This window comes from Humulus lupulus, chromosome 4 (assembly GCF_963169125.1).
Source record: "Humulus lupulus chromosome 4, drHumLupu1.1, whole genome shotgun sequence".
NCBI lineage: Eukaryota > Viridiplantae > Streptophyta > Magnoliopsida > Rosales > Cannabaceae > Humulus > Humulus lupulus.
The window spans coordinates 228,218,729-228,238,633 of NC_084796.1; the positions used below are offsets into that span (position 1 = coordinate 228,218,729).

The following is a 19,905-nucleotide window of genomic DNA, read 5'->3' on the forward strand; positions in this document are numbered from 1 at the left end:
AATTTAATAAAAATAATTAATAAATTTTATAAATAAAATTTAAAAAAATGCATTACACATTATTTACAAAAATACTATAAAATAACATTCAAATTACTACATAAGTAGCTTTTTATAAAGACCGTATATATATATATGACACATATTGAATGAACTTTCTATGCTATAAATATTATGCATACAACCAGATATGATTGTATGCATATTAAGTTAGATATAAAGTTATTTTTGTCCAAGATCTTTTTTGAATATGTAAAACAGTTACGAATGTCGTGATTATATAAAATTTGTCTTTTAGCTGTTTTTGAAGTCAACTTACATTCACGTCCAATATTATGCATGTAAATAGATGAGATCTACATAAGAATTTAATATTATAAAATTTACCGGTAATCGTAGGACACTAGTAGTGTTTCATGGTATTAGAAGTGAAAAGAATAGTACGTAGTCAAAAGAAATAATAAAATAATCTCTCCTTAAAACCATCACTGAAAATCATCACCGCTGAAAAAGAATCATAAAGTGCTGCCACCGTTGGCACCTAATCCAATTAACACCATCAACCTCCCATTTTGGATAAGCGTGCTAACAAGACCCACTAACGCCGTGTACGACGGCTCCGTCATCTACCTGTGGAATAAACCTAATTACTACAAACTCCAATTATAAAAAATAAATATATAAACACTTTTGTTTTTTTCTACTGACTCGATCGACCCAACAACCCCCTCGAACGCATCGCCGGATCTAACGGCAAAGAAACGACGTTTACGAAAGATTATAGGTATTGAGACCACTCACGTGCCAAGTGTCAAGACAGAAACGCCACGTAAGCATGCATCCATGAACATCAGTTGGGTCACGCGTATGACTTCTCTGCTAACACCGCTTCACAAAGCTATACACTATCTATTATTATCGGATTGGCCAACGGTCTTTTACAGCTTTACCCTTGTTTGTTTCAGACGATTCATAATAAGTCTATTAATTATATAATAAAGTTTTTATTTAAGGATTAAGTAGTTGACTGGGTAAATGAGTCATATCTCTCAGTTTATTCACAGAGCTTGGAATAATGATGACGACCGCTGTTTTTGTTTTCGTTTTCTTCTTCTTCTTCTAATTTCCTCACTTTCTGTGAGTAAATACTTAGTTTTTGATCTTCTAACAGTGACTGAATAGATCTCCGGCTCCGGCATTCCATAATTTCTCCGGTAACTCTCTCCAGAATTTACTCTTGTAATATGTATAAATATTTTTAATTATTATTACGTGGCATTATCTGAGAGAATCTCTGCTTTTCTGTTCTCCCATTATTTTTTACAGTCATAAGACCCGTGAGTAATAACAAAATACTACTTAAATCTTCAACAAAATACCTCTCATGATATTTCTGCACAACTCTGTATGTAATTTCCGATGAGAGAAATGTTTATATTTTTAATTTTTTTATTAAGCTTTAAATTAATACTTTTTGGACTTGATGAAGCTGGTTCTCAATTATTTTATGGCATTTTCGTCTAACTTGAGAAACATTTTGTTTTATTTGGTTTTTGTGTTCGGAACGAATCTTTGTCGGAAAAGACAGAAAACTGCACTCCGGCAAAGCTTATGTGCCTGAAAATAGCTGGAGAGCAAGGGTAAAAAGGTAATTTCCCAGATTCACTGGAAGCTGAGGAATGGATGATGTTAGTGAAGTGCAGAGCAGAAGTGAGTCACGTAATCAGGTTTCATGGATTCCGGTGACCCCTGCAAAGCCAAATTTGGATGAAGAGAAGCTGATCCATGGCCATGGGCCTATCATACCAGATGGTGTCACAGAAAGAAACAACTTCAACAATTGGGAATCTGTTAACAATGTGGGACGGTTGATGAAGCTTCACTTTGATGCAGCGGAAAGCCAGAGACATTTTTCTTTCCAAGAGCTCTTGATGCAAGTAGAGGCCCGAAATATGGCGTACCGTTCTCTGGCGCCGCAGAAGAGTGATGGTGTAGCGGAAAGTTCTGTTCTTTGTGCTGAAAAGGAGCAGAATGTAGGCAATTTGGGGGAGTCCAGCGAGTCCTCCGCAACATGGCAACCCGGAAACCATGAGAGCAGTCTTGGAGATTGTAGATGCTGCCAAGGTACGTGGGACTGACCCAACTTGTTTTTGTGTATGCTCTTGTTATGTGCCTTTTTGTATCCATATATTGAAGAAAATATGAGATTGTGTTGTAACTGCTATAAGGATAGTGTGAATGTAGCTGCCCAGAAATGACATAGTAAAAGATGAACTACTAGGATTAGAATAGGGGAAGGCAGGAGAGCAGTAGTATTGAGTGATGATTACATAAAAGACATGAAGTTGAACCGAATGCTGAAAAGAAAAGAACACAGGATCACCAATCACAGATTAGACATTTCATCTGCTGCTTAATATTGTCACAATTCATTATCTTGTGAAGTTATTGACGTTTTTGTTCGAGCTTTGCAAATCATATTATTAGAAGACATGTTTTACTACATGCTCTTAATGCCTTTTTGTATTTATATATTAGAGAAAACATCAGATTGTTATAACTACTACAAGGATCGTGTGAATACTAGGATAAGAATAGTGGCAGGAGAGCAGTAGTATTGAGTGGTGATATGTTATGATCATTAGAAGATATAAAATGCTGTAAGAACAAATTATAGGATCACCCATCACAGAACAGACATTGAATGCCAGCATGTAGGACATTTCATCTTGCAATTCATTAGTTTTTGAAGTATTTGGTGTTTTTGTTCAACCTTTGCAAATCATATTATTTTATAGGGGAAACAAGTTCTGTAGTTGATAAATTTTTAAATGAACACTCATGAGAAAAAAAAAACTTGCAGACAATTCTCTAGTACATCACCAGCATTCTTATGATCTTAATTTGACACCTGGATTCGATACTTCACCTGGCAAGGGCATCCACAATTTTGTGCCTGTAACACCAGATAAGTCCTTGAAAGTATATAGCAAAAGGGATTCTAGAATGCAAAACTTGTTTGTAGATGACGTACAAGATCAGGAAAGAGTGAAGCAGATGAATAAAAACACTACCAAGATGGTTGATGCCAATGAGTTAAATAGTCTTAAAGAAAGCACACGACCTGCTAGTGATCTTTTAGCAGCTGCAGATCCCACAGCACTTCAGGCGAATCAAAACCTCGATCAGGGAGACATCCAGGAAGTCAACCTGAATAAAACACCACAGCAGAAACCAAAAAGGAGAAGGCACAGGCCCAAGGTGGTCAAAGAAGGCAAACCAAAAACCCCAAAGCCGGTAACCCCAAAGCCTGCTGATTCCAGTAAAAACTCAACAGTGAAGAGAAAATATGTTAGAAGGAATAAAGTAGAAAAGGCATCAGAAACTCTGCCAGAACTAGCTGGAGAGTGTAATGACTCCAAATTGCTAACGCCTGCCAAGAAGTCATGCAAAAGGCCCTTGAATTTTGAAGAGATGCAATTAAAATCTGATGATGCAAGATGTTCTCTCAATGTAAGTTCAGAGACACAGCTACATCATTACAGCAACAGAAAAGCTATATCGAAATCAACCATTCAAGTATGTCATGAAATTGAAGTGATGATGGTAGAAAAAAAAAAAGCAGGCACTGCCCGTGAAAACTGTTCCACGCATCATATGGAGGAAGGTTGCCTGTCAAAGAATGAAACAGAAACTGTAAGAACATCAGTTCCTGTTGTAAGAAACTCTGCTTTGGTGAAAATGAAGGTCCATATTCAAGAGGACAATAAAGATGTTCGCATGACTGCCAACATTCAACATGAAAAATCCGTACAACAACTGTTGGAGGGGGACACTCATCCATACCCAATGAGCCCAAATGATTCTGACTGCAGCAGTAGTGTAAATCTGGCTGAAGGAAATGAACAAACTAAAGAATCTAAGAGAGACCATCATTGTGCGGTCAAACAAGCTCATACCAACAGCAGTAATATGTACAGGGATCACTATAATAGTTTACATACGTATTTGATCCCTTGGTCACACAACAAAAGAAAGAGAACAGAAAAGGGGCAAGGGCATGATATTACAACAGCAAAAGACATTGGAGATATTATAACTGTGTACCCTCAAAATAATACCAGAGAAAATCCTTATGGATCAAAAACCAACAACTTCATGAGTCCTCAATCTAATCCTAGTAAGCTTCTGAAAAACCTGCAAACTGATACTGAATGCATCATCATGGCTTTAAGTCCAAAGGAGACACCGACAAAGAAAAGATCTCGAAATGCTAAAAGAACTCGCGATTTGGCTTCACTAACTATAGCAGAGCACAACATGGGAAAACCTTATCCTGATAAAACAAAAGTGGTGTACCAAAATGAGAAGAGAGTTGAGAACTTCCACAGAACCGACACCTGCATGAATGCTCTGATTGCACAGACAAGGACAACACTTGCAAGGAAGAGACGATCAGCAAAGAGAAACTTTCCAGCATTCGAACATAACCAACGATCTTATTCTAAGTTATCAGGTACTTGAATCAAAAACACCATCTTATTTTATACAGGCTATCTACTACGTTTTTCATACCCAATTTGCAGATAGTGATCTTCACACTTATTGCAGGTTCACCTCGTGATGTACTGTGGACAGGGATGCTTGATGTAATTGACAAGCAACTGAAATGCTTAGACATCAATAAGGAAAATACCATAGTTGAATTTCAAGAGAGAAATGCAATGGTTCCTTTTCATACAAGATACCAAGAACACAATGCACTCGTTCTATATAGGAGAGATGGCACAGTTGTACCCTTTAAGGGTTCATTTGATCTTCCGAAGAAAACTCGTCCTCGGCCTAAAGTAGACCTAGATGAAGAAACTAATAAAGTATGGAAACTTCTATTGGAAAATATAAATAGCGAAGGTATTGATGGAACAGATGAAGATAAGGCAAAATGGTGGGAAGAAGAGCGCACAGTTTTCCGAGGACGAGCAGACTCTTTTATTGCAAGAATGCATCTTGTGCAAGGTACGAATGTTTCTAACCAGGCACCAAGTATTTCCAACAGATTGGGAAGGTAGTTTTGTGAACAAAAAAACACAACTTACCAAGATATCCTGGGTACGGTGGTCAAGTTACTAGAAATGGCCACTGCATATGATGCAGTGAAATTTACAGTTCTACCTACATCCTAATCTAAAGGAACATTAGTAATAAAAACTAATGAAGATGTAAAAGAGCCACTCCATAAAATGAGAAATCGCTGTGAAAATTTTCTCTTGCAAAAATAAGCCCAATCAAATAAAAAATTAATGGAAAGACATGTACACCTTGATCTTAGATGGGTGAATACTCACACTCCAGGGCAATAGACTTTGTCTAGTAAAGCTTACGCAGCTAAAGAAATTTGTGAAATTTTAGTATAGTAGTACTTCAATGCTTACTAAGTCGTAATACATCACGTACAAAACAATAATGACAATGTGCAACTTATGCAGGAGATAGACGATTCTCTCAGTGGAAGGGATCAGTTCTAGATTCAGTCGTTGGTGTCTTTCTTACTCAAAACGTCTCAGATCATTTATCAAGGTAATACTTTTATTAGTCAACTGGATATTAAATAGACATAGAGTAGAAATTTCTCTGACCAATCTCTTTATGGTGTTATAGCTCTGCTTTCATGGCGCTTGCTGCACATTTTCCCCTTAAATCAAGGAATCATGACATAGCCTGCTCAGTATCAGATGAACCACAAGAGTGCTTAGCTGAAAACACTTCAAACCAACCCATTTGTGGCTGGCCTTCACCGGCTCCTCCTGATGCAGAACATAATGAAATCGCAATTATTGACAGAAATGTAAGTGAAGAAAGCAGCGCTAATCAATGTGAGAAGGAGCACAATGAGAAAGCAACTAGTTTAATTTCTTTGCAGCACGCTTCAGATTCTTTGTCGCGAACTCATGATAAATCAATATCATGCTCAGAGAGCAACTCAGATGCAGATGTTCTAACAAGTAAAAGTATATGTGAAAGTTTTGAAGACTCCATTTCATCATTGGAAGGTCAGCACAAAGATGAATCCTCCATGCTACAAGAAGTTTACCATGAAAGTCAAGATATTGTCTCTAACAAGTCAAACAATGTTTGCAACAAGTCTAGAGCTACAGAGCATGATGATAAAAGACAAAATATAGACAAAGTTAGTTCCACATGTTCCTTGGGATCATCCAGATACCCTGTCAATAACCCCCACTTGCAGGAAACCCCTAATGCAGGATTAACATTGATTGAGAGCTTTGAGAAATTCCTAGAGATGGGATCTACAGATACATCCCGGAACAAAGCTGAAAACAGTGCAAGTGATCAGAGTACACTAACAGTGGAATCTGCAACTCAAGTCACTATTCACAAACAGATGACAGTGATTCCGCAAGAAGCAACAAGGCCCAATGAATCAGATGACATCATTCAGACCAACAAAAACATACTCGTTGAATCTCAAAGCAGCATTGTTGGAAACCTCAAAGTTGCTGTATCATTGAGTTCGGAAAAAAGCAGTATAATACAACAGAATTTAACAATCCACTCTGAAGAAACCCTAGAAGTTTTGAAACAGACAGCAGAAGCAGATTTAAACGAGTGTGGCCATTCATTAACTAAGGGGTGCAGTGAGCTGGATGCTGCTACTTCAAAACCAAAGAGTAGGAAAGCTGGAAAGGAGAACACAGATAATCAGGACTGGGACAAACTAAGGAAACAAGCAGAAGCTAATGGAAGAAGAGAAAGAACAACAAAGACAATGGACTCCTTGGACTGGGAGGCTGTAAGATGTGCAGATGTCAGTGAAATTTCTCACACAATTAGAGAACGAGGGATGAATAACAGGCTTGCAGAGCGAATCAAGGTACAAGTGTAACATTCAATATATTTTAACAGTTGAGGTAATGTAGTTCTAGAATATAACATACATTTTATGAAACCCTTTAAAGTCTACTTCTTACTGAGAAGTTCATGCAGGATTTCCTTAACCGGCTGGTGAGAGAACATGGAAGTATTGATCTTGAGTGGCTGAGAGACGTTCCACCTGACCAAGCAAAGTAAGCCAAGAACCCAGTTCACAATTTGGCAACTCAAATTAGATTAAAAACTATTTCTCTTGCATGTTACCATCTTTCCATAGCTGTTTGCTGGCTTACCATGTATCTATTGTGAGTTATACGCTTTGTACTCACTGGACTTGAACTTGTAGAGAGTATCTGCTAAGCATAAAGGGATTGGGGCTGAAAAGTGTGGAGTGTGTGAGACTTTTGACACTTCACCATCTTGCTTTCCCGGTAAGTTCACATTAGAAGTGTGATTTCAAACCAAATGAAATACATATTAGCAATTTATTGCATCTTTGTTAGGTGGACACAAATGTTGGACGTATAGCTGTACGACTAGGATGGGTACCTCTTCAGCCACTGCCTGAGTCACTACAGCTGCATCTTCTTGAACTGTGAGCACTCTAAGCCTCCACTCTACTCGTGCAAAGTATAAGCACTTAAACCTTGAATATATTATTCTGCTGCCTCACAGGTACCCAGTGTTGGAATCAATTCAAAAATATCTCTGGCCCCGACTATGCAAGCTTGACCAAAGAACACTGTAAGAGAAATTGAATTCTATGTTTGCAAACTAACAGACATGTTAACGTAACATAAATAAGAGAAAAGTATAAGCTGATCAACTGAACTTGACTGAGCCATCCCATTTTTGTTAACAGGTATGAGTTGCATTACCAGATGATAACATTTGGAAAGGTATACTTCATTTGGATATTTGCAGTTTGAAATTTTGTTTGAGGTCACGAGCTCTTAGTAATTGAAATTTTATTCTTTAATGCAGGTATTTTGCACCAAAAGCAAACCAAATTGCAATGCATGTCCAATGAGAGGAGAATGTAGACACTTTGCAAGTGCATTTGCTAGGTTTGTATACCATTTGCTCCAACCCCAAACATCTGTGAATGCAATCCATTTGACACAAGTAGCTCCAGTAAAGCATTATCATGTAGAAACCCCTTTTATATGTTCAGCCTGAAAAATAGATGGAAAATCTACATTATGATTAATCAAAGTCTGAGAATGTCAACATAGAATCAAGAGTAAATGTATGTTGCATATAAAAACATCATATAACTTTTATACTGTAAACTGACATATATATTAAGTGTGCTTTATACTCTCAAATAATTAACAAAAGAACTATGAATGCAGTGTGCAACTTGCCTGCCAGGGCTAGAGGAGAAAATGTTGTTATTGCAGATATATAGTGTGATTTTATCCTTTGAAATTTATTAACAAGACTTTAAATGCAGTGCACGACTTGCCCTGCCAGGGCCAGAAGAGAAAAGTGTAGTTATTGCAACCGAGAAAAGAAAGGAAGACATAAAATTTACCGTTAATGAGAGAACACCCTTACCCCTTCCCCATCCAAATAAACAATCAGAGGAATACCGCTTAATGGAAGTAAATGACCAGTCAATTGCAAGAGCTGGGATCAATTGTTGTGAACCCATCATTGAAGAACCAGCAACACCAGAGCCTGAAAGCCCAACAATATTAGAGGATATTGAGGATGCTTTCTATGAAGATCCTGATGAAATTCCAACGATCAAGCTTAATATAGAACAGTTCACTCAGAATGTACAGAACTATATGCAAGAAAACATGGAACTTCAAGATGGTGAAATGTCCCGAGCCTTAGTTTCTCTAGGTCCAGAAGCTGCTTCTATTCCTATGCCCAAGCTGAAGAATGTGAGCCGACTGCGAACCGAACATCAAGTGTAAGTTGGCACAAAAGGTCTACCAAAAAGAAAACTGCACCACTTTTTTAAATATAGATTTTGTAAACCAAATATAACAAGAAGATATGTTAATATACCTTCCAAGAATTCCTATTACTTACCAACATAACATAGAAAAAAAGTTCAAAGGTCAGTAGTCCTGAGCTAATTAGTGATTTTTAGATTTCAGTGAACATGATTTAGATTTGCAATTCAGCTGCTTACAAATATACCTTCAAAATAGTGTAGAAAGAATTTTTGTTGTATGCCCCAAACTGTAGAGATGAATTCACATATTTCTTCAACATGATGCAGTTATGAACTTCCAGATTCGCACCCTCTTCTGGAAAAGGTAAGTTATGTCTACATATTGACTAAGTACATATTATCTAGATTATCAAAACTTGATCTCTAAAGGATTCTTGCATTGGATACAGTTACAGTTGGAGAAGAGAGAACCTGATGATCCGAGCTCCTACCTTTTGGCAATATGGACACCAGGTCAAAGATAACTTTCTTATAAACCTATTTTGGATAGTTCAAGTCTGTCTTGCAGATTTATAGGATTCATATACATCTATAGATAGATGTAGAAGCAAATACACACCAAAAACAACAAAACAAACCTTAGATTTCCAAATTCTGCACTCTCCAATCAATTCAGTTTATATTCAATTTCAGGTGAAACTGCAAACTCCATTGAGCCACCGGAGAGGAGGTGTTGCTCCCAAGGATATGACAACTTATGCAATGAGAAGGAGTGTTTCTCATGCAACAGCATGCGTGAAGCAAACTCCCAAACAGTCCGAGGAACCATTTTGGTAAGAATACACTTGGCAAATCTATTACAGTGCCAGTGTGTAGTTAAACAATAGTAATAATGACAATGGTGATTTGAATGCTACATGATGCTTTGAAAATGAAATTAAGCAATGCCCAAATATGTCAACAAACAGATACCATGTAGGACGGCAATGAGAGGAAGCTTTCCGCTTAATGGGACCTACTTTCAGGTTAATGAGGTGAGGCTAGAACCAAGCTAAACATATTCCTCTCTGATTGAGGCTTACGGTAATAGATGGCTAATATTGGCCACGTATTATCCATCCCATGCAGTTATTTGCGGATAATGATTCAAGTCTTCACCCAATTGATGTTCCAAGAAATTGGATATGGAATCTACAAAGGCGTACTGTGTACTTTGGAACCTCCATACCAAGTATATTTAAAGGTAAATATAGTAAACGATAATGGTTTAGAAACTTTTATGGATAACAAGAGGAAAACTAATGGTGCTAACATAAATATATGTCACCAGGGTTGACAACACAAGGCATTCAACAGTGCTTCTGGAGAGGTAAACCTTAATCTCTTTTCCTAATTGCATGACATCCTAGATATTTTTATTGATATTACATATTACTTTTCTGTTAGTCTATGAACAAACAAAATATAGAACCATTAGCTTCTATTTATTACTTGTATGCATATGGATAAGAGGAATCTAATTAACAATGCAAAGATTAACTTTACTCGAAGTGAACTACACATTTACAATGGACAATGTCAAACTTTTTTTTCCCATGGCGATCGGTTCGGAAAAGGAGAATTTCTGTAAGACCCACAAATCATATTGACAGAAAATTTCAGTTAGCTTTTAAAGTATTTGATATTTCAAATTTCATTATCCTTAAAATAACAAACTATAGAATGTTTTTTTAGCCCAGAAAATAATCTTAGTAGTGAATTTTTTTTTCTAAATGAGAATTAAAGTTCTTAATCAGTGTGAATAATTCATAAAATTTAGTTTAGTTTAAAAAATTCATTAAAAAATTAATAAAAAAGACACCAGTTAGAGTGTCTTTGACTGTTTGACAGTCCAAAACCACAATGGCACTTACAAGACCTGATGAAATTTGTTCATAGATACATATATCCAAATTATAACAGCACATACATCACACTTCCCCATTTTGCCTGAGGTATAAACCAACAGTCTCTAATAGCCAGACTTGTTATTTCTTCTTGTTGTTGTTTTGCTATATTGGTTAAGAAAAAAAGAATCATGGTTCATGGCATACATTTTGCTTTACTTAAAAAGCTTCTCACCTTGTCTGCAGGGTATGTATGTGTGAGAGGATTTGACCGAAAAACACGAGCACCACGGCCTCTATTAGCCAGACTTCACTTCCCAGCCAGCAAGGCGAAAAGAGTCAGAGATGCAAAAAATATGTAGTGGTGGTGTAGATAAGGGAGAACTCAGGGTGATGTCCACCAAAACCAGAATTTTACCATGATGAATCCATGTACTATAAAGAGCATAAATTACAACCTAGATTATTTAACAAAATAATTTAAACTGGTTCTTTTAGATAGTATCAATATATAAATATCCCAAAAGAGAAAGAACAGGCAACCTAGTTGAGTTGTTTATGTTCCCATGATTGAGGATGGGAACAAACATGTTGCCATGTAGCGTAGTACATGTACATGATTAGTCAGATAGATAGATCCTAATTGTTTGGTCTCAGAGAGAACTTACTTGCTCATGTTTGAGCATTTGCTCCTATCCAAAGTTGAGTATGACCAATGAGTGTCATGTCGTACAGTATATGCTTCCTACTTCCATAACCAAAACCACGAAAATTGGGAGCTTTATGAAGTCATGACAATGACACCACCAAAATATTATAACCTAGTAGTTTATTCGTCCTCAGTTATTCTTAAATCATAACCTTTTGTCACCTAGTTTTAAAAGTATGAAAATAATTTAAGTTAATTAAAAACTTTAAAAGAAAAATCCAAACAAACTTATCTTCATTTCAAAAGTATGAGTAAGAACAAAGCATAAAAAAAAAAGTATGAGTAAGAAAATAATCTCTACTTAAAAAACAAACAAATAAAAAGGAAATCACTGCAACTTTTTCTTCCCCAACATCACATTCAAAGGGAAGAAAATTTTCTCAATTGGCTTCTTCTTTCCCCAAATCCATATTCAAAGTATGGGTTTGGCTATATTTTTCCTTCTTGTTTCGTACGTTGAAAGGAAAGTAAAATGACACAAAAAGTAAAGTAAAGAAATAGAAAATAAGAGTGACAAAAAAAAAAAGATATGTGCACACCAATTTTTGGAATGGATTTTTACACAATTCATTACAATATTTTTTTATTTACTATATTAATACGTTTCAACATATTTTCATTTTTATATACATATTCTAACTGATTTTGGATTTTAATTACTATGATTGTATATTGTATTTCCAATACTGATGTTATATTATTTATTACTTTCCGTGATAATAGTTTCTATATTTATTACTTACTTTTTAAATTTTGGTTGTCTTTTTGTTTTTATTCAATTAAATTTCTGAACACTTTCTAAAAAGCTTCTGTCATTTTGTTTCTCCAAAAAAAGTTTTTTTCCCATTTCAAAAACAAAACCCCAAACTTCATTCTCTTTCTATTCCTTTCCGTGATCCTATACCCCCAAACCCATTTTTGTTCTTTTGCCATTTCGTTTACCCAGAAAATGCTTGTTTTCCCATTTCAAAAATAAAACCCCATACTTCCTTCTCTTTCCATTCCTTACATGAACCCTTACACCCAAACCCATTTTTTATTTTTCATCATCCATTGCCATGGTCTCAACTCGGAGTGCCAGAGACACTCTATCCACTGAGTCGTTGAAGAAGGATGAACCATTCGATGATGACTTTGAATCTGACGAGTCCGAAGATGAAAGAGTTTTCTCCCCGAGTGTGAAGATGTATGCACCTGTTAGGAAAATGAAAAGTAGATTGCCCCCCTCTGCTAAACCTAGAACTAACAAGAAATTGAAAATTGTTGATGAGACAGAGCTTGTTCAAGTTTCGGTTTCAGATTCCGACCCAATCCCCGAATCTCCATTGATAAAGGTTTTTTTTTTTATATATATAGCTTTTTTTTTCTAAAGTAAACATCATAATCTTTTCTTCAGATTTTTCATTATGTATATTTTTTTTAGTTCTTCAACTAGCAATTATTGTTTTTCTTTGTTTTCTTTATTTAAGAATTTGTTTATAATTGAAAGTGATAGTGTTTAAAAAGAAAAATGCTTTAATGATATTGATACATTTTTTGGTCATAATCTAGGTTTTATTTTTGTGTAGTTATAACAGACGGTTTTTATTTATTATTTTTTTGCAATTGCCTATTATTTCATTTGCTTTCCGAAATTTTATAATTTTGTTTATTATTTTATTTTTTTTGCATTTGTTTATTTTTTTCATTTTTTTTCAATTGTTTATTGTTTCACATGTTAAAAATTTTTGTCTATTTTTTAATTTTTAATTTTTTATTTATTTTTATTTTTATGATTTTAAATTGTTGTTCATAGCAACCTGTTTTATTTAATAATATTTTTATTTTTATTTCTTTCGTTCCTGAAATGTTTTTTTTTCTTATATGTTCATTTGTATATTTTTTTACAGGATGGTGAACTTGTTTTCAAACCCGAGAATAGACTGGGTGGGAGGTTAGTCTACACATCCCATTATGATGTAATAAAGCTTATTAACGAGACCTTGACTTTACCGTGTCATCATCATCTATTACCATCGGTGGTAATGATGGATTTTGTTGGAACTTAATTTCTAAAGCTATGTTTTTACTTTGTACCTTCATTTTTTTAGTGATCATTGTACTCAATTGAAGAAAAGTACATTCATTAGGAGGTACGAGGCCAGTTACCTCAAAATCTTTATAAGTAAATTGATTTTCCCAAATACTATTGTAGTAAATGTACACAGTTGTCATATTTGTGTATCCTGTTTTCATATAATAAACAGTAAGACATATGTTAGATAATAAACATTGTATTACTTTACTCATTTTATTTTTTTTTCACATGAAATCGAAAAATAAACAAAGGTATTTAACTTTCACAGATGTGTTATAATTTTACATATTTCTTTTTATACAAAAATTACTAAATAAATATATAAAATGTAATACATAACAATAGCAGTTTATAGATGTATATTTTTTTTAAAAAAAATTGTTCAAAGTTTTCTTTTATATAAAAAAAATTTTGTTTAAAGATTTACAAAAGCATTGTTTATTTTTTTTTCTTTATAAGATTTATATAAACTGTTGATGTTTATGTGTAATTTTTTCAACAAAAAAAAAAAAAATAGTTACCTATATGTTATTTAATAACTCTTGAATTACTGTCCATTTTTATTTTTTTCCTTGTGACATTGAAAATAAACAAAATGTTTTAATTTAAACAAATCTGTTTTAATTTCACATATTCTGTTTTTAAAAAAAAAATATATATCTAAATAAATAATTAAAAAAAAACATTACACTATTAGGTTATAGATTTTTAAAAATAAATGTTTTTGTTAATTATTTGTTCAAAGAGTCCTTTTATGTTTTACAAATTTATGTTTAGATTTACAATAGCATTGTTTATTTCCTTCTACATCATAGTGTATTTTCTTTTTTGTTTTGTTTATTTCATTATTTAAGTTCATCTAATTATTCATAATAATGCAACATAACATAATTAGTTGTTCAATTGAACACCTTACAAAATAAACGTATTAGTTTATTTTTTTGAACTAATGAAATTGATAATTATATCTAAATGTGCTGATTGTAACCATTATTATTCAAGCTTTTTATTTTTAAACTTAGTTGATTATAATATAAAACTACTTAAACATATCTTATGCACATCACAATGTTAAATCAAACATATATATATATATACTTTAAAACAAAATTGAGATATAATTCATTCAAAAAGCTTACTTTGCCGGAAACAATGATGTCTCAAAATGGCAGCTTCAAAATTGGATATTGCATCATTTTTTTAAGTAGTTTACTTTAGATCAATACCCCTAATTCCTATATCAAAATATAAACATATTTATCTTTCTTTCAACCAACATTTTTTCTTAATGTTGCTCATCAAATTGTGAACAAATACAGATTTGTTGAAGATATATATTGAAATTTTTTTAAAATGGCGCGTACTAATATTTTATGATTATGTATCTTCTGTTTTATTTGTGTAAATCAGATTTTAAATGTTTGATATTATTTGTGTATATTCATTCCCCTATCATTATCACTCATATTATATATTAATTAATAGATATCCTTATTTATATCAATTATTACGGTTTTTTGTATGTATTTTATTTATGGGAAGTTACAACTTTTGAAACTAAAACATATATGGAAAGTGACTGAAATTAAGGGAATGCATTTTCATAATTTTATATATTAAAATGGTGTAGATTGTATATATTTTTGTAATTAGTTTATTTGGTGTTATTACAGTAATTTTTTTACATTTGTTGTATATAAGTGAAAATTGCCCTTTTTGAAACAATGGGTGGGGTGATTTAAATGTATGTGCATATTTTGTGTGAAGTATTTGTGGCATAAATACCTAATATTTTTTATTTTATACACTTATATACTTAAATTTTTTTCGACGGCAAAAATACTAAAAGTTGTGTTTTTAATAGTTTTGTCACTATCAGCTCTCTTATATACACTAGGGCTAATTGGGATTCCACCTGTGACTCATCTATTGGTCCACCTTATCATTTAAAAAAAATAATTAATTGATTTCAAAAATAAAAAATAATTAAAATCTATTTTAAATAATAAAATATTAAAAATTATATAAAAAAAGTAAAAACTATTTCTTTTTATTTTTCTCTCTCTCATTCCTCTCCTTCACCCGACCATTCTTCTTCTTCTTTTGGCGTTTTGTAGAACAGTCTTGGAGTGCCCACCCACCGTCAACCTCACCGGAGTGCCCACCCACTGTCGATCTCATCGAACTATCCACCCACCGTCGACGTTGCCCAGCCATCCCCAATCGTCGCACAAAACCAAATCTACCCTCATCTCCATTAACAGCGACTTCGGTAATGCAGAAACTCATTGGCCCAGCGACGGAGTTTCAGGCAAGAGGCAGATCTTCTTCTTTTTTTCTTTCAATTGTTTCGTGTTAATCTGGGTTTATGGAGTTTTATTTGGGTTTTTGGAATATGGTTTGAGTGATTGTGAAATGGTAAATTTTGTATCTTGATTCGGGGTTGTTGATTCAGATTTTAGGTTTAGATTTGGTTTCAATATTTGGTTCAGATCTGATTTTTTGTTGAAGGTTTCGTTTTTGGTTTTAGATTTGTGTTTAAATTTTGTTTATGAATTCTGAAGTTAAATTGATTTGGGATATGGATTATGGAATTATTCAAGTTTATGTCTTTTAATTTTGGATTTGGATTTGGATCTGATTTGGGATGATGGTCAAAATTGGGTTATTGAGTGTTATACCCATTTTTGGGCATTTGACATTTCAAAAAATAACAATTATAAATGGATGATGAATGGAACACATAGCCTTCCTGTTCTCACGAAGCACAAAGGAGTTCCTGTTCTCACAAAGTACAAGTACTTCCTGTTCTCACAAAGTACTAAGTATTTCATGTTCTCGCGAAGCACAAAGCAATACATGTTCTCACAAAGTAACAAGTAATTCATGTTCTCACAAAGTACTTCTTGTTCTCACGAAGCACATAGCAGTTCCTGTTCTCACAGAGTACAAAACAGACTAACAGGAGGATCATGTTCGTTCAACACACAACTTCTGCGCTAGCAGAGAATTAGCATAGGAATACAGAGTCGTCATTTATCAAAATAGAATTGTATTTGTGTTGTGATGTGATGTATTATTTGCTTGCCAAGCCCAATAACTTAGGCCCATAATGTAATTGTTGCCCTAAACTCCTCACTATAAATAAGAGGAGACAGGATAGAAATAAGGAGAGGAAATTTATAATGCCAAATCTCCATTCTTGTATAAACAGTCCTTATGTAATGTAAAACGAAGGAGGACTATAGAACAACAGGCGACGTAGGTTTGCCAAAAACTATGGTTCTTCAAGCTTAAATATTAATAAAAGTGACTAAGTGGACACATGTCATCTTTTTGGGGCCGAACCACTATAAAATATGATGTATTTATTTTATCATATTTTTATTCTTGAATCCATGCTCTTATGTTCTCAAGTTGATGAAAAACGGTGTTAACAATTTGGTACTTTCGTTGAGAGAGCAGGTTCAAGATAAAGAGGTTCAATTTAACGAAGTCTATGAGTAAAGACTTTGATGAAATCATCTCCAGAAGACTCCCAACGTCATCAAGGGCCAGATCAGTCACCTGTTCGTTTTTATCTATGCCATCTGCGAAGCAATTGCAAGTTGTATGCAAACACCACATTCGTCAAAACAAGTCGCAAATCTATGTTATAAATAATTTCACTTAATTGTGTCCAAATTGGAGAACAATGCTGAAATTAAAAACCCATCGATTCTAAGTTTCAAGGTGAAGCAATCACGGCGGTTCAAAGAAATATCCACTTATGGCGACGACTTGTTCAAATTGTTAACAGTGATAAAGTCATTGCTTGTAACCTCATTTGCATTTATGCTTTTATGGAATTGATGGATATCATAACAAAGCTTGTAAACCTAGAAAGATCTCATGTTCGTTCACTTGTATACAACACGTGAGAACAAATAGTGCAACCTGATCACCTATGAATATGCAATTTGTTCTCCTATGAGTATAAACTATAAATCCTCGAAAAAAAGTTGTGTGCTCGTGCATACACTTCAAAGGCGAACAAGGAGTAGGCAACCCCAGCTATCCGAAAAAGGAAACCTGTTCTCCCATAATGGCATATACTAGGCAAACATGAAGTTAGGAGGGTTCGGAAACCTTGCAAAGCTAGTGTGTGGAATTTTACTTGCTTCTATGTCTTTATTAGGGGCAAGAGTGACCAAGGAAGGATTGGAATAACATGCCAAAAAGCATGTAAAGAACCTATTCATTTCCTAACACTGATTTTTGTAATTATGAAGCTTTGAAAATCATATTTTTGAAATTTTAAGTACGTATTTAAAAAAAAAAACAAAAAACAATAAATAAGAAAAAAAAAACTAAAAAAATGTGTATTTAAGAAAAGAACCTTATAAAATAAGATGACAATAAAATTACAATTTAACACTTTACATGATTTATTTTGATTTAAATTGAATCGTAAATCGGTAATTTTGTTTACTTCTTTTAAAATGTTTGCGATGAAAATATAGCAATACTTACTATTTTTTTTCTTTTTAGAAAAGCAATACTTACTTAAATACCTAAACAAAAAAATTTTGCATTTTATTTTCAATTTCAATTTCACTTTTGCTTTATTTTATTTTATGTGTATTCATATACTATCAAAGAAATGTCGCCAACCACCGGAGCATCTGTTTCGTATACGCGTCGGACCACTGGAAAGAGAAGTCGCCAACAAAACTTCGGCTGAAGTTTCCTCGCCATCAGTCGGCGGAAGCTGCCACATGTGCCGGTCAAAGACAGCGCCAGCGACGTTTTGACCGACTTTTCTGTCAATCTCCAGCCACATTGTATGTTGGGAGTAGCACCGTTGGATCGAGATTTTTGAGAAGAACAAAACTCATCCACACACTCTGCCTAATTCATACATTATTTTTCAAATCAAGTATTTTTTTAATGATGTGGTTAGACATTTTTGTAAAAAAAAAAAAAAAATTATTTTATGTTATATATATATAATTGTAAAGATCTCGAAAATAAAATCAGTCGATATAGCTTTAAATGCCGTATGTGTATGCTAAATTAATTGTATTTCATTCAATATTTTAAAAGCATGAAAATTAAAATTCAAAACTAAAACTAAACTTAACTTTTAATTAATTTAGAAACTTAAAATAAAAAACAAAATTAAAAATAAGCTAAATTTACGTTTTTTTTATTCAATGAACCTAGTTCCATTTTCAAATATATAAATTCAATAATCAAAATCCAAATTCACAAACAAACACCATTTTTTTTCTAATTCTTATTCGCAACTAATTCATCGTGTTAATGATTTTAAAGATACCTAAAAATCCTTAATGCCATAACTATTTTTTGTAAAACTCAAATTTTCTCCTAACCATTTCTTCAAATCCCACAATTTTTAGTCACAAGAATAGCTCTCATATTTTCAATTTTCAAGTTCTTGCATATTTCAACAAAATTCAATCCATCAGTCTCATCACACCCTACCCCTTTCATTTTTAACCCACCCATCACTCTTCATCCTCAATCCTCCCCCCTCCCCCATTTTTTCTGTTTTTTTATATATATTTTTTCTTAATTTCTTACAAAAAAAATTATGTTTTGGTCCCCTTAATTTTTATTTTGCACTCTAGCAACTTAAATTATAAGGCCGACTCTATCCCCGACACAGACGGAACCACATTGTGCCCTCTTTTCTCCCTTCATTTTTTTATTTGTATTTTTTCTTAATTTCTTAAAAAAAAAAGTATGTTTTGGCCCCCCTTAATATCTGGCCCCCTTGACTTGTGAAGCAAGCTCCATCCCTATTGTCACCCCTAACCCTAATTTCCCACTCCTCAATCCCTAACCTTGATCTCCTTGGTACTTTTCTATAATCTCAAATAAATACAAAGTTTAGAACGAGATAGAACAAAAAGATGCACAATTTGCCCCAAATTATATTTTAAAAGTTTATACTTTTTTTACAAGAAAAAATTTATACTGATTAAAATTAAATTTATTTATCTTTCTAGTTTTTTTAATTTTACAATTAACTAAAAAATTGTGTTCATTTTTAGGTTTTTAAATAAATAATACTTATTATTTTTTTAAAAATAGTCTTAAAAATATTTATACTTTTTATATTTTAAGAAGTGAACAAATCAAAAAGTGACACATGTAACACCCTGGTTACCCCAGAACAGTTACGGTGAACAGTGAACTGGAAATTTGACTAGCTACCCGAGTCCTTTGGTTAAAAACGTGCATCTAAGTGTTATTATCAGGCTAAGGTGGAAAACCAATAAAAAGGAAATGATATATTTTATTTAATACATAAAACTGTACATGGGCCCATAAAAACATTTACAATTTATTTACAACTCAAAATTGTCATTACTGTTTCAAATTTACAAACCCGCCGACCTAAGCGGCAAAAATAAGGTAAACC

At 33.5% G+C, this 19,905-nt stretch overlaps 1 protein-coding gene across 4 annotated transcripts; it reads left to right on the plus strand.

The window, feature by feature from the left end:
• Positions 1-1,051: 1,051 nt before the first annotated feature.
• LOC133831282 (DNA glycosylase/AP lyase ROS1-like) lies at positions 1,052-11,426 on the plus strand. 4 transcript variants are annotated; one of them, XM_062261526.1, is made up of 21 exons: positions 1,052-1,214; positions 1,327-1,405; positions 1,585-2,124; positions 2,864-4,516; positions 4,612-5,016; positions 5,487-5,577; positions 5,659-6,892; positions 7,006-7,085; positions 7,238-7,322; positions 7,395-7,486; positions 7,567-7,635; positions 7,754-7,790; positions 7,876-7,958; positions 8,348-8,815; positions 9,131-9,167; positions 9,253-9,316; positions 9,497-9,636; positions 9,772-9,837; positions 9,932-10,046; positions 10,134-10,172; positions 10,936-11,426. In XM_062261526.1, the coding sequence occupies exons 3-21, from the start codon at positions 1,680-1,682 to the stop codon at positions 11,049-11,051; spliced, it is 5,319 nt and encodes a 1,772-aa protein (XP_062117510.1). In that variant the 5' UTR covers positions 1,052-1,214; positions 1,327-1,405; positions 1,585-1,679; the 3' UTR covers positions 11,052-11,426. The 4 variants fall into 4 exon arrangements, with proteins under 4 accessions (XP_062117510.1, XP_062117511.1, XP_062117509.1 ...); XM_062261527.1 differs by having other exon boundaries at positions 1,589-2,124; XM_062261525.1 differs by lacking the exon at positions 1,327-1,405.
• Positions 11,427-19,905: the final 8,479 nt, after the last annotated feature.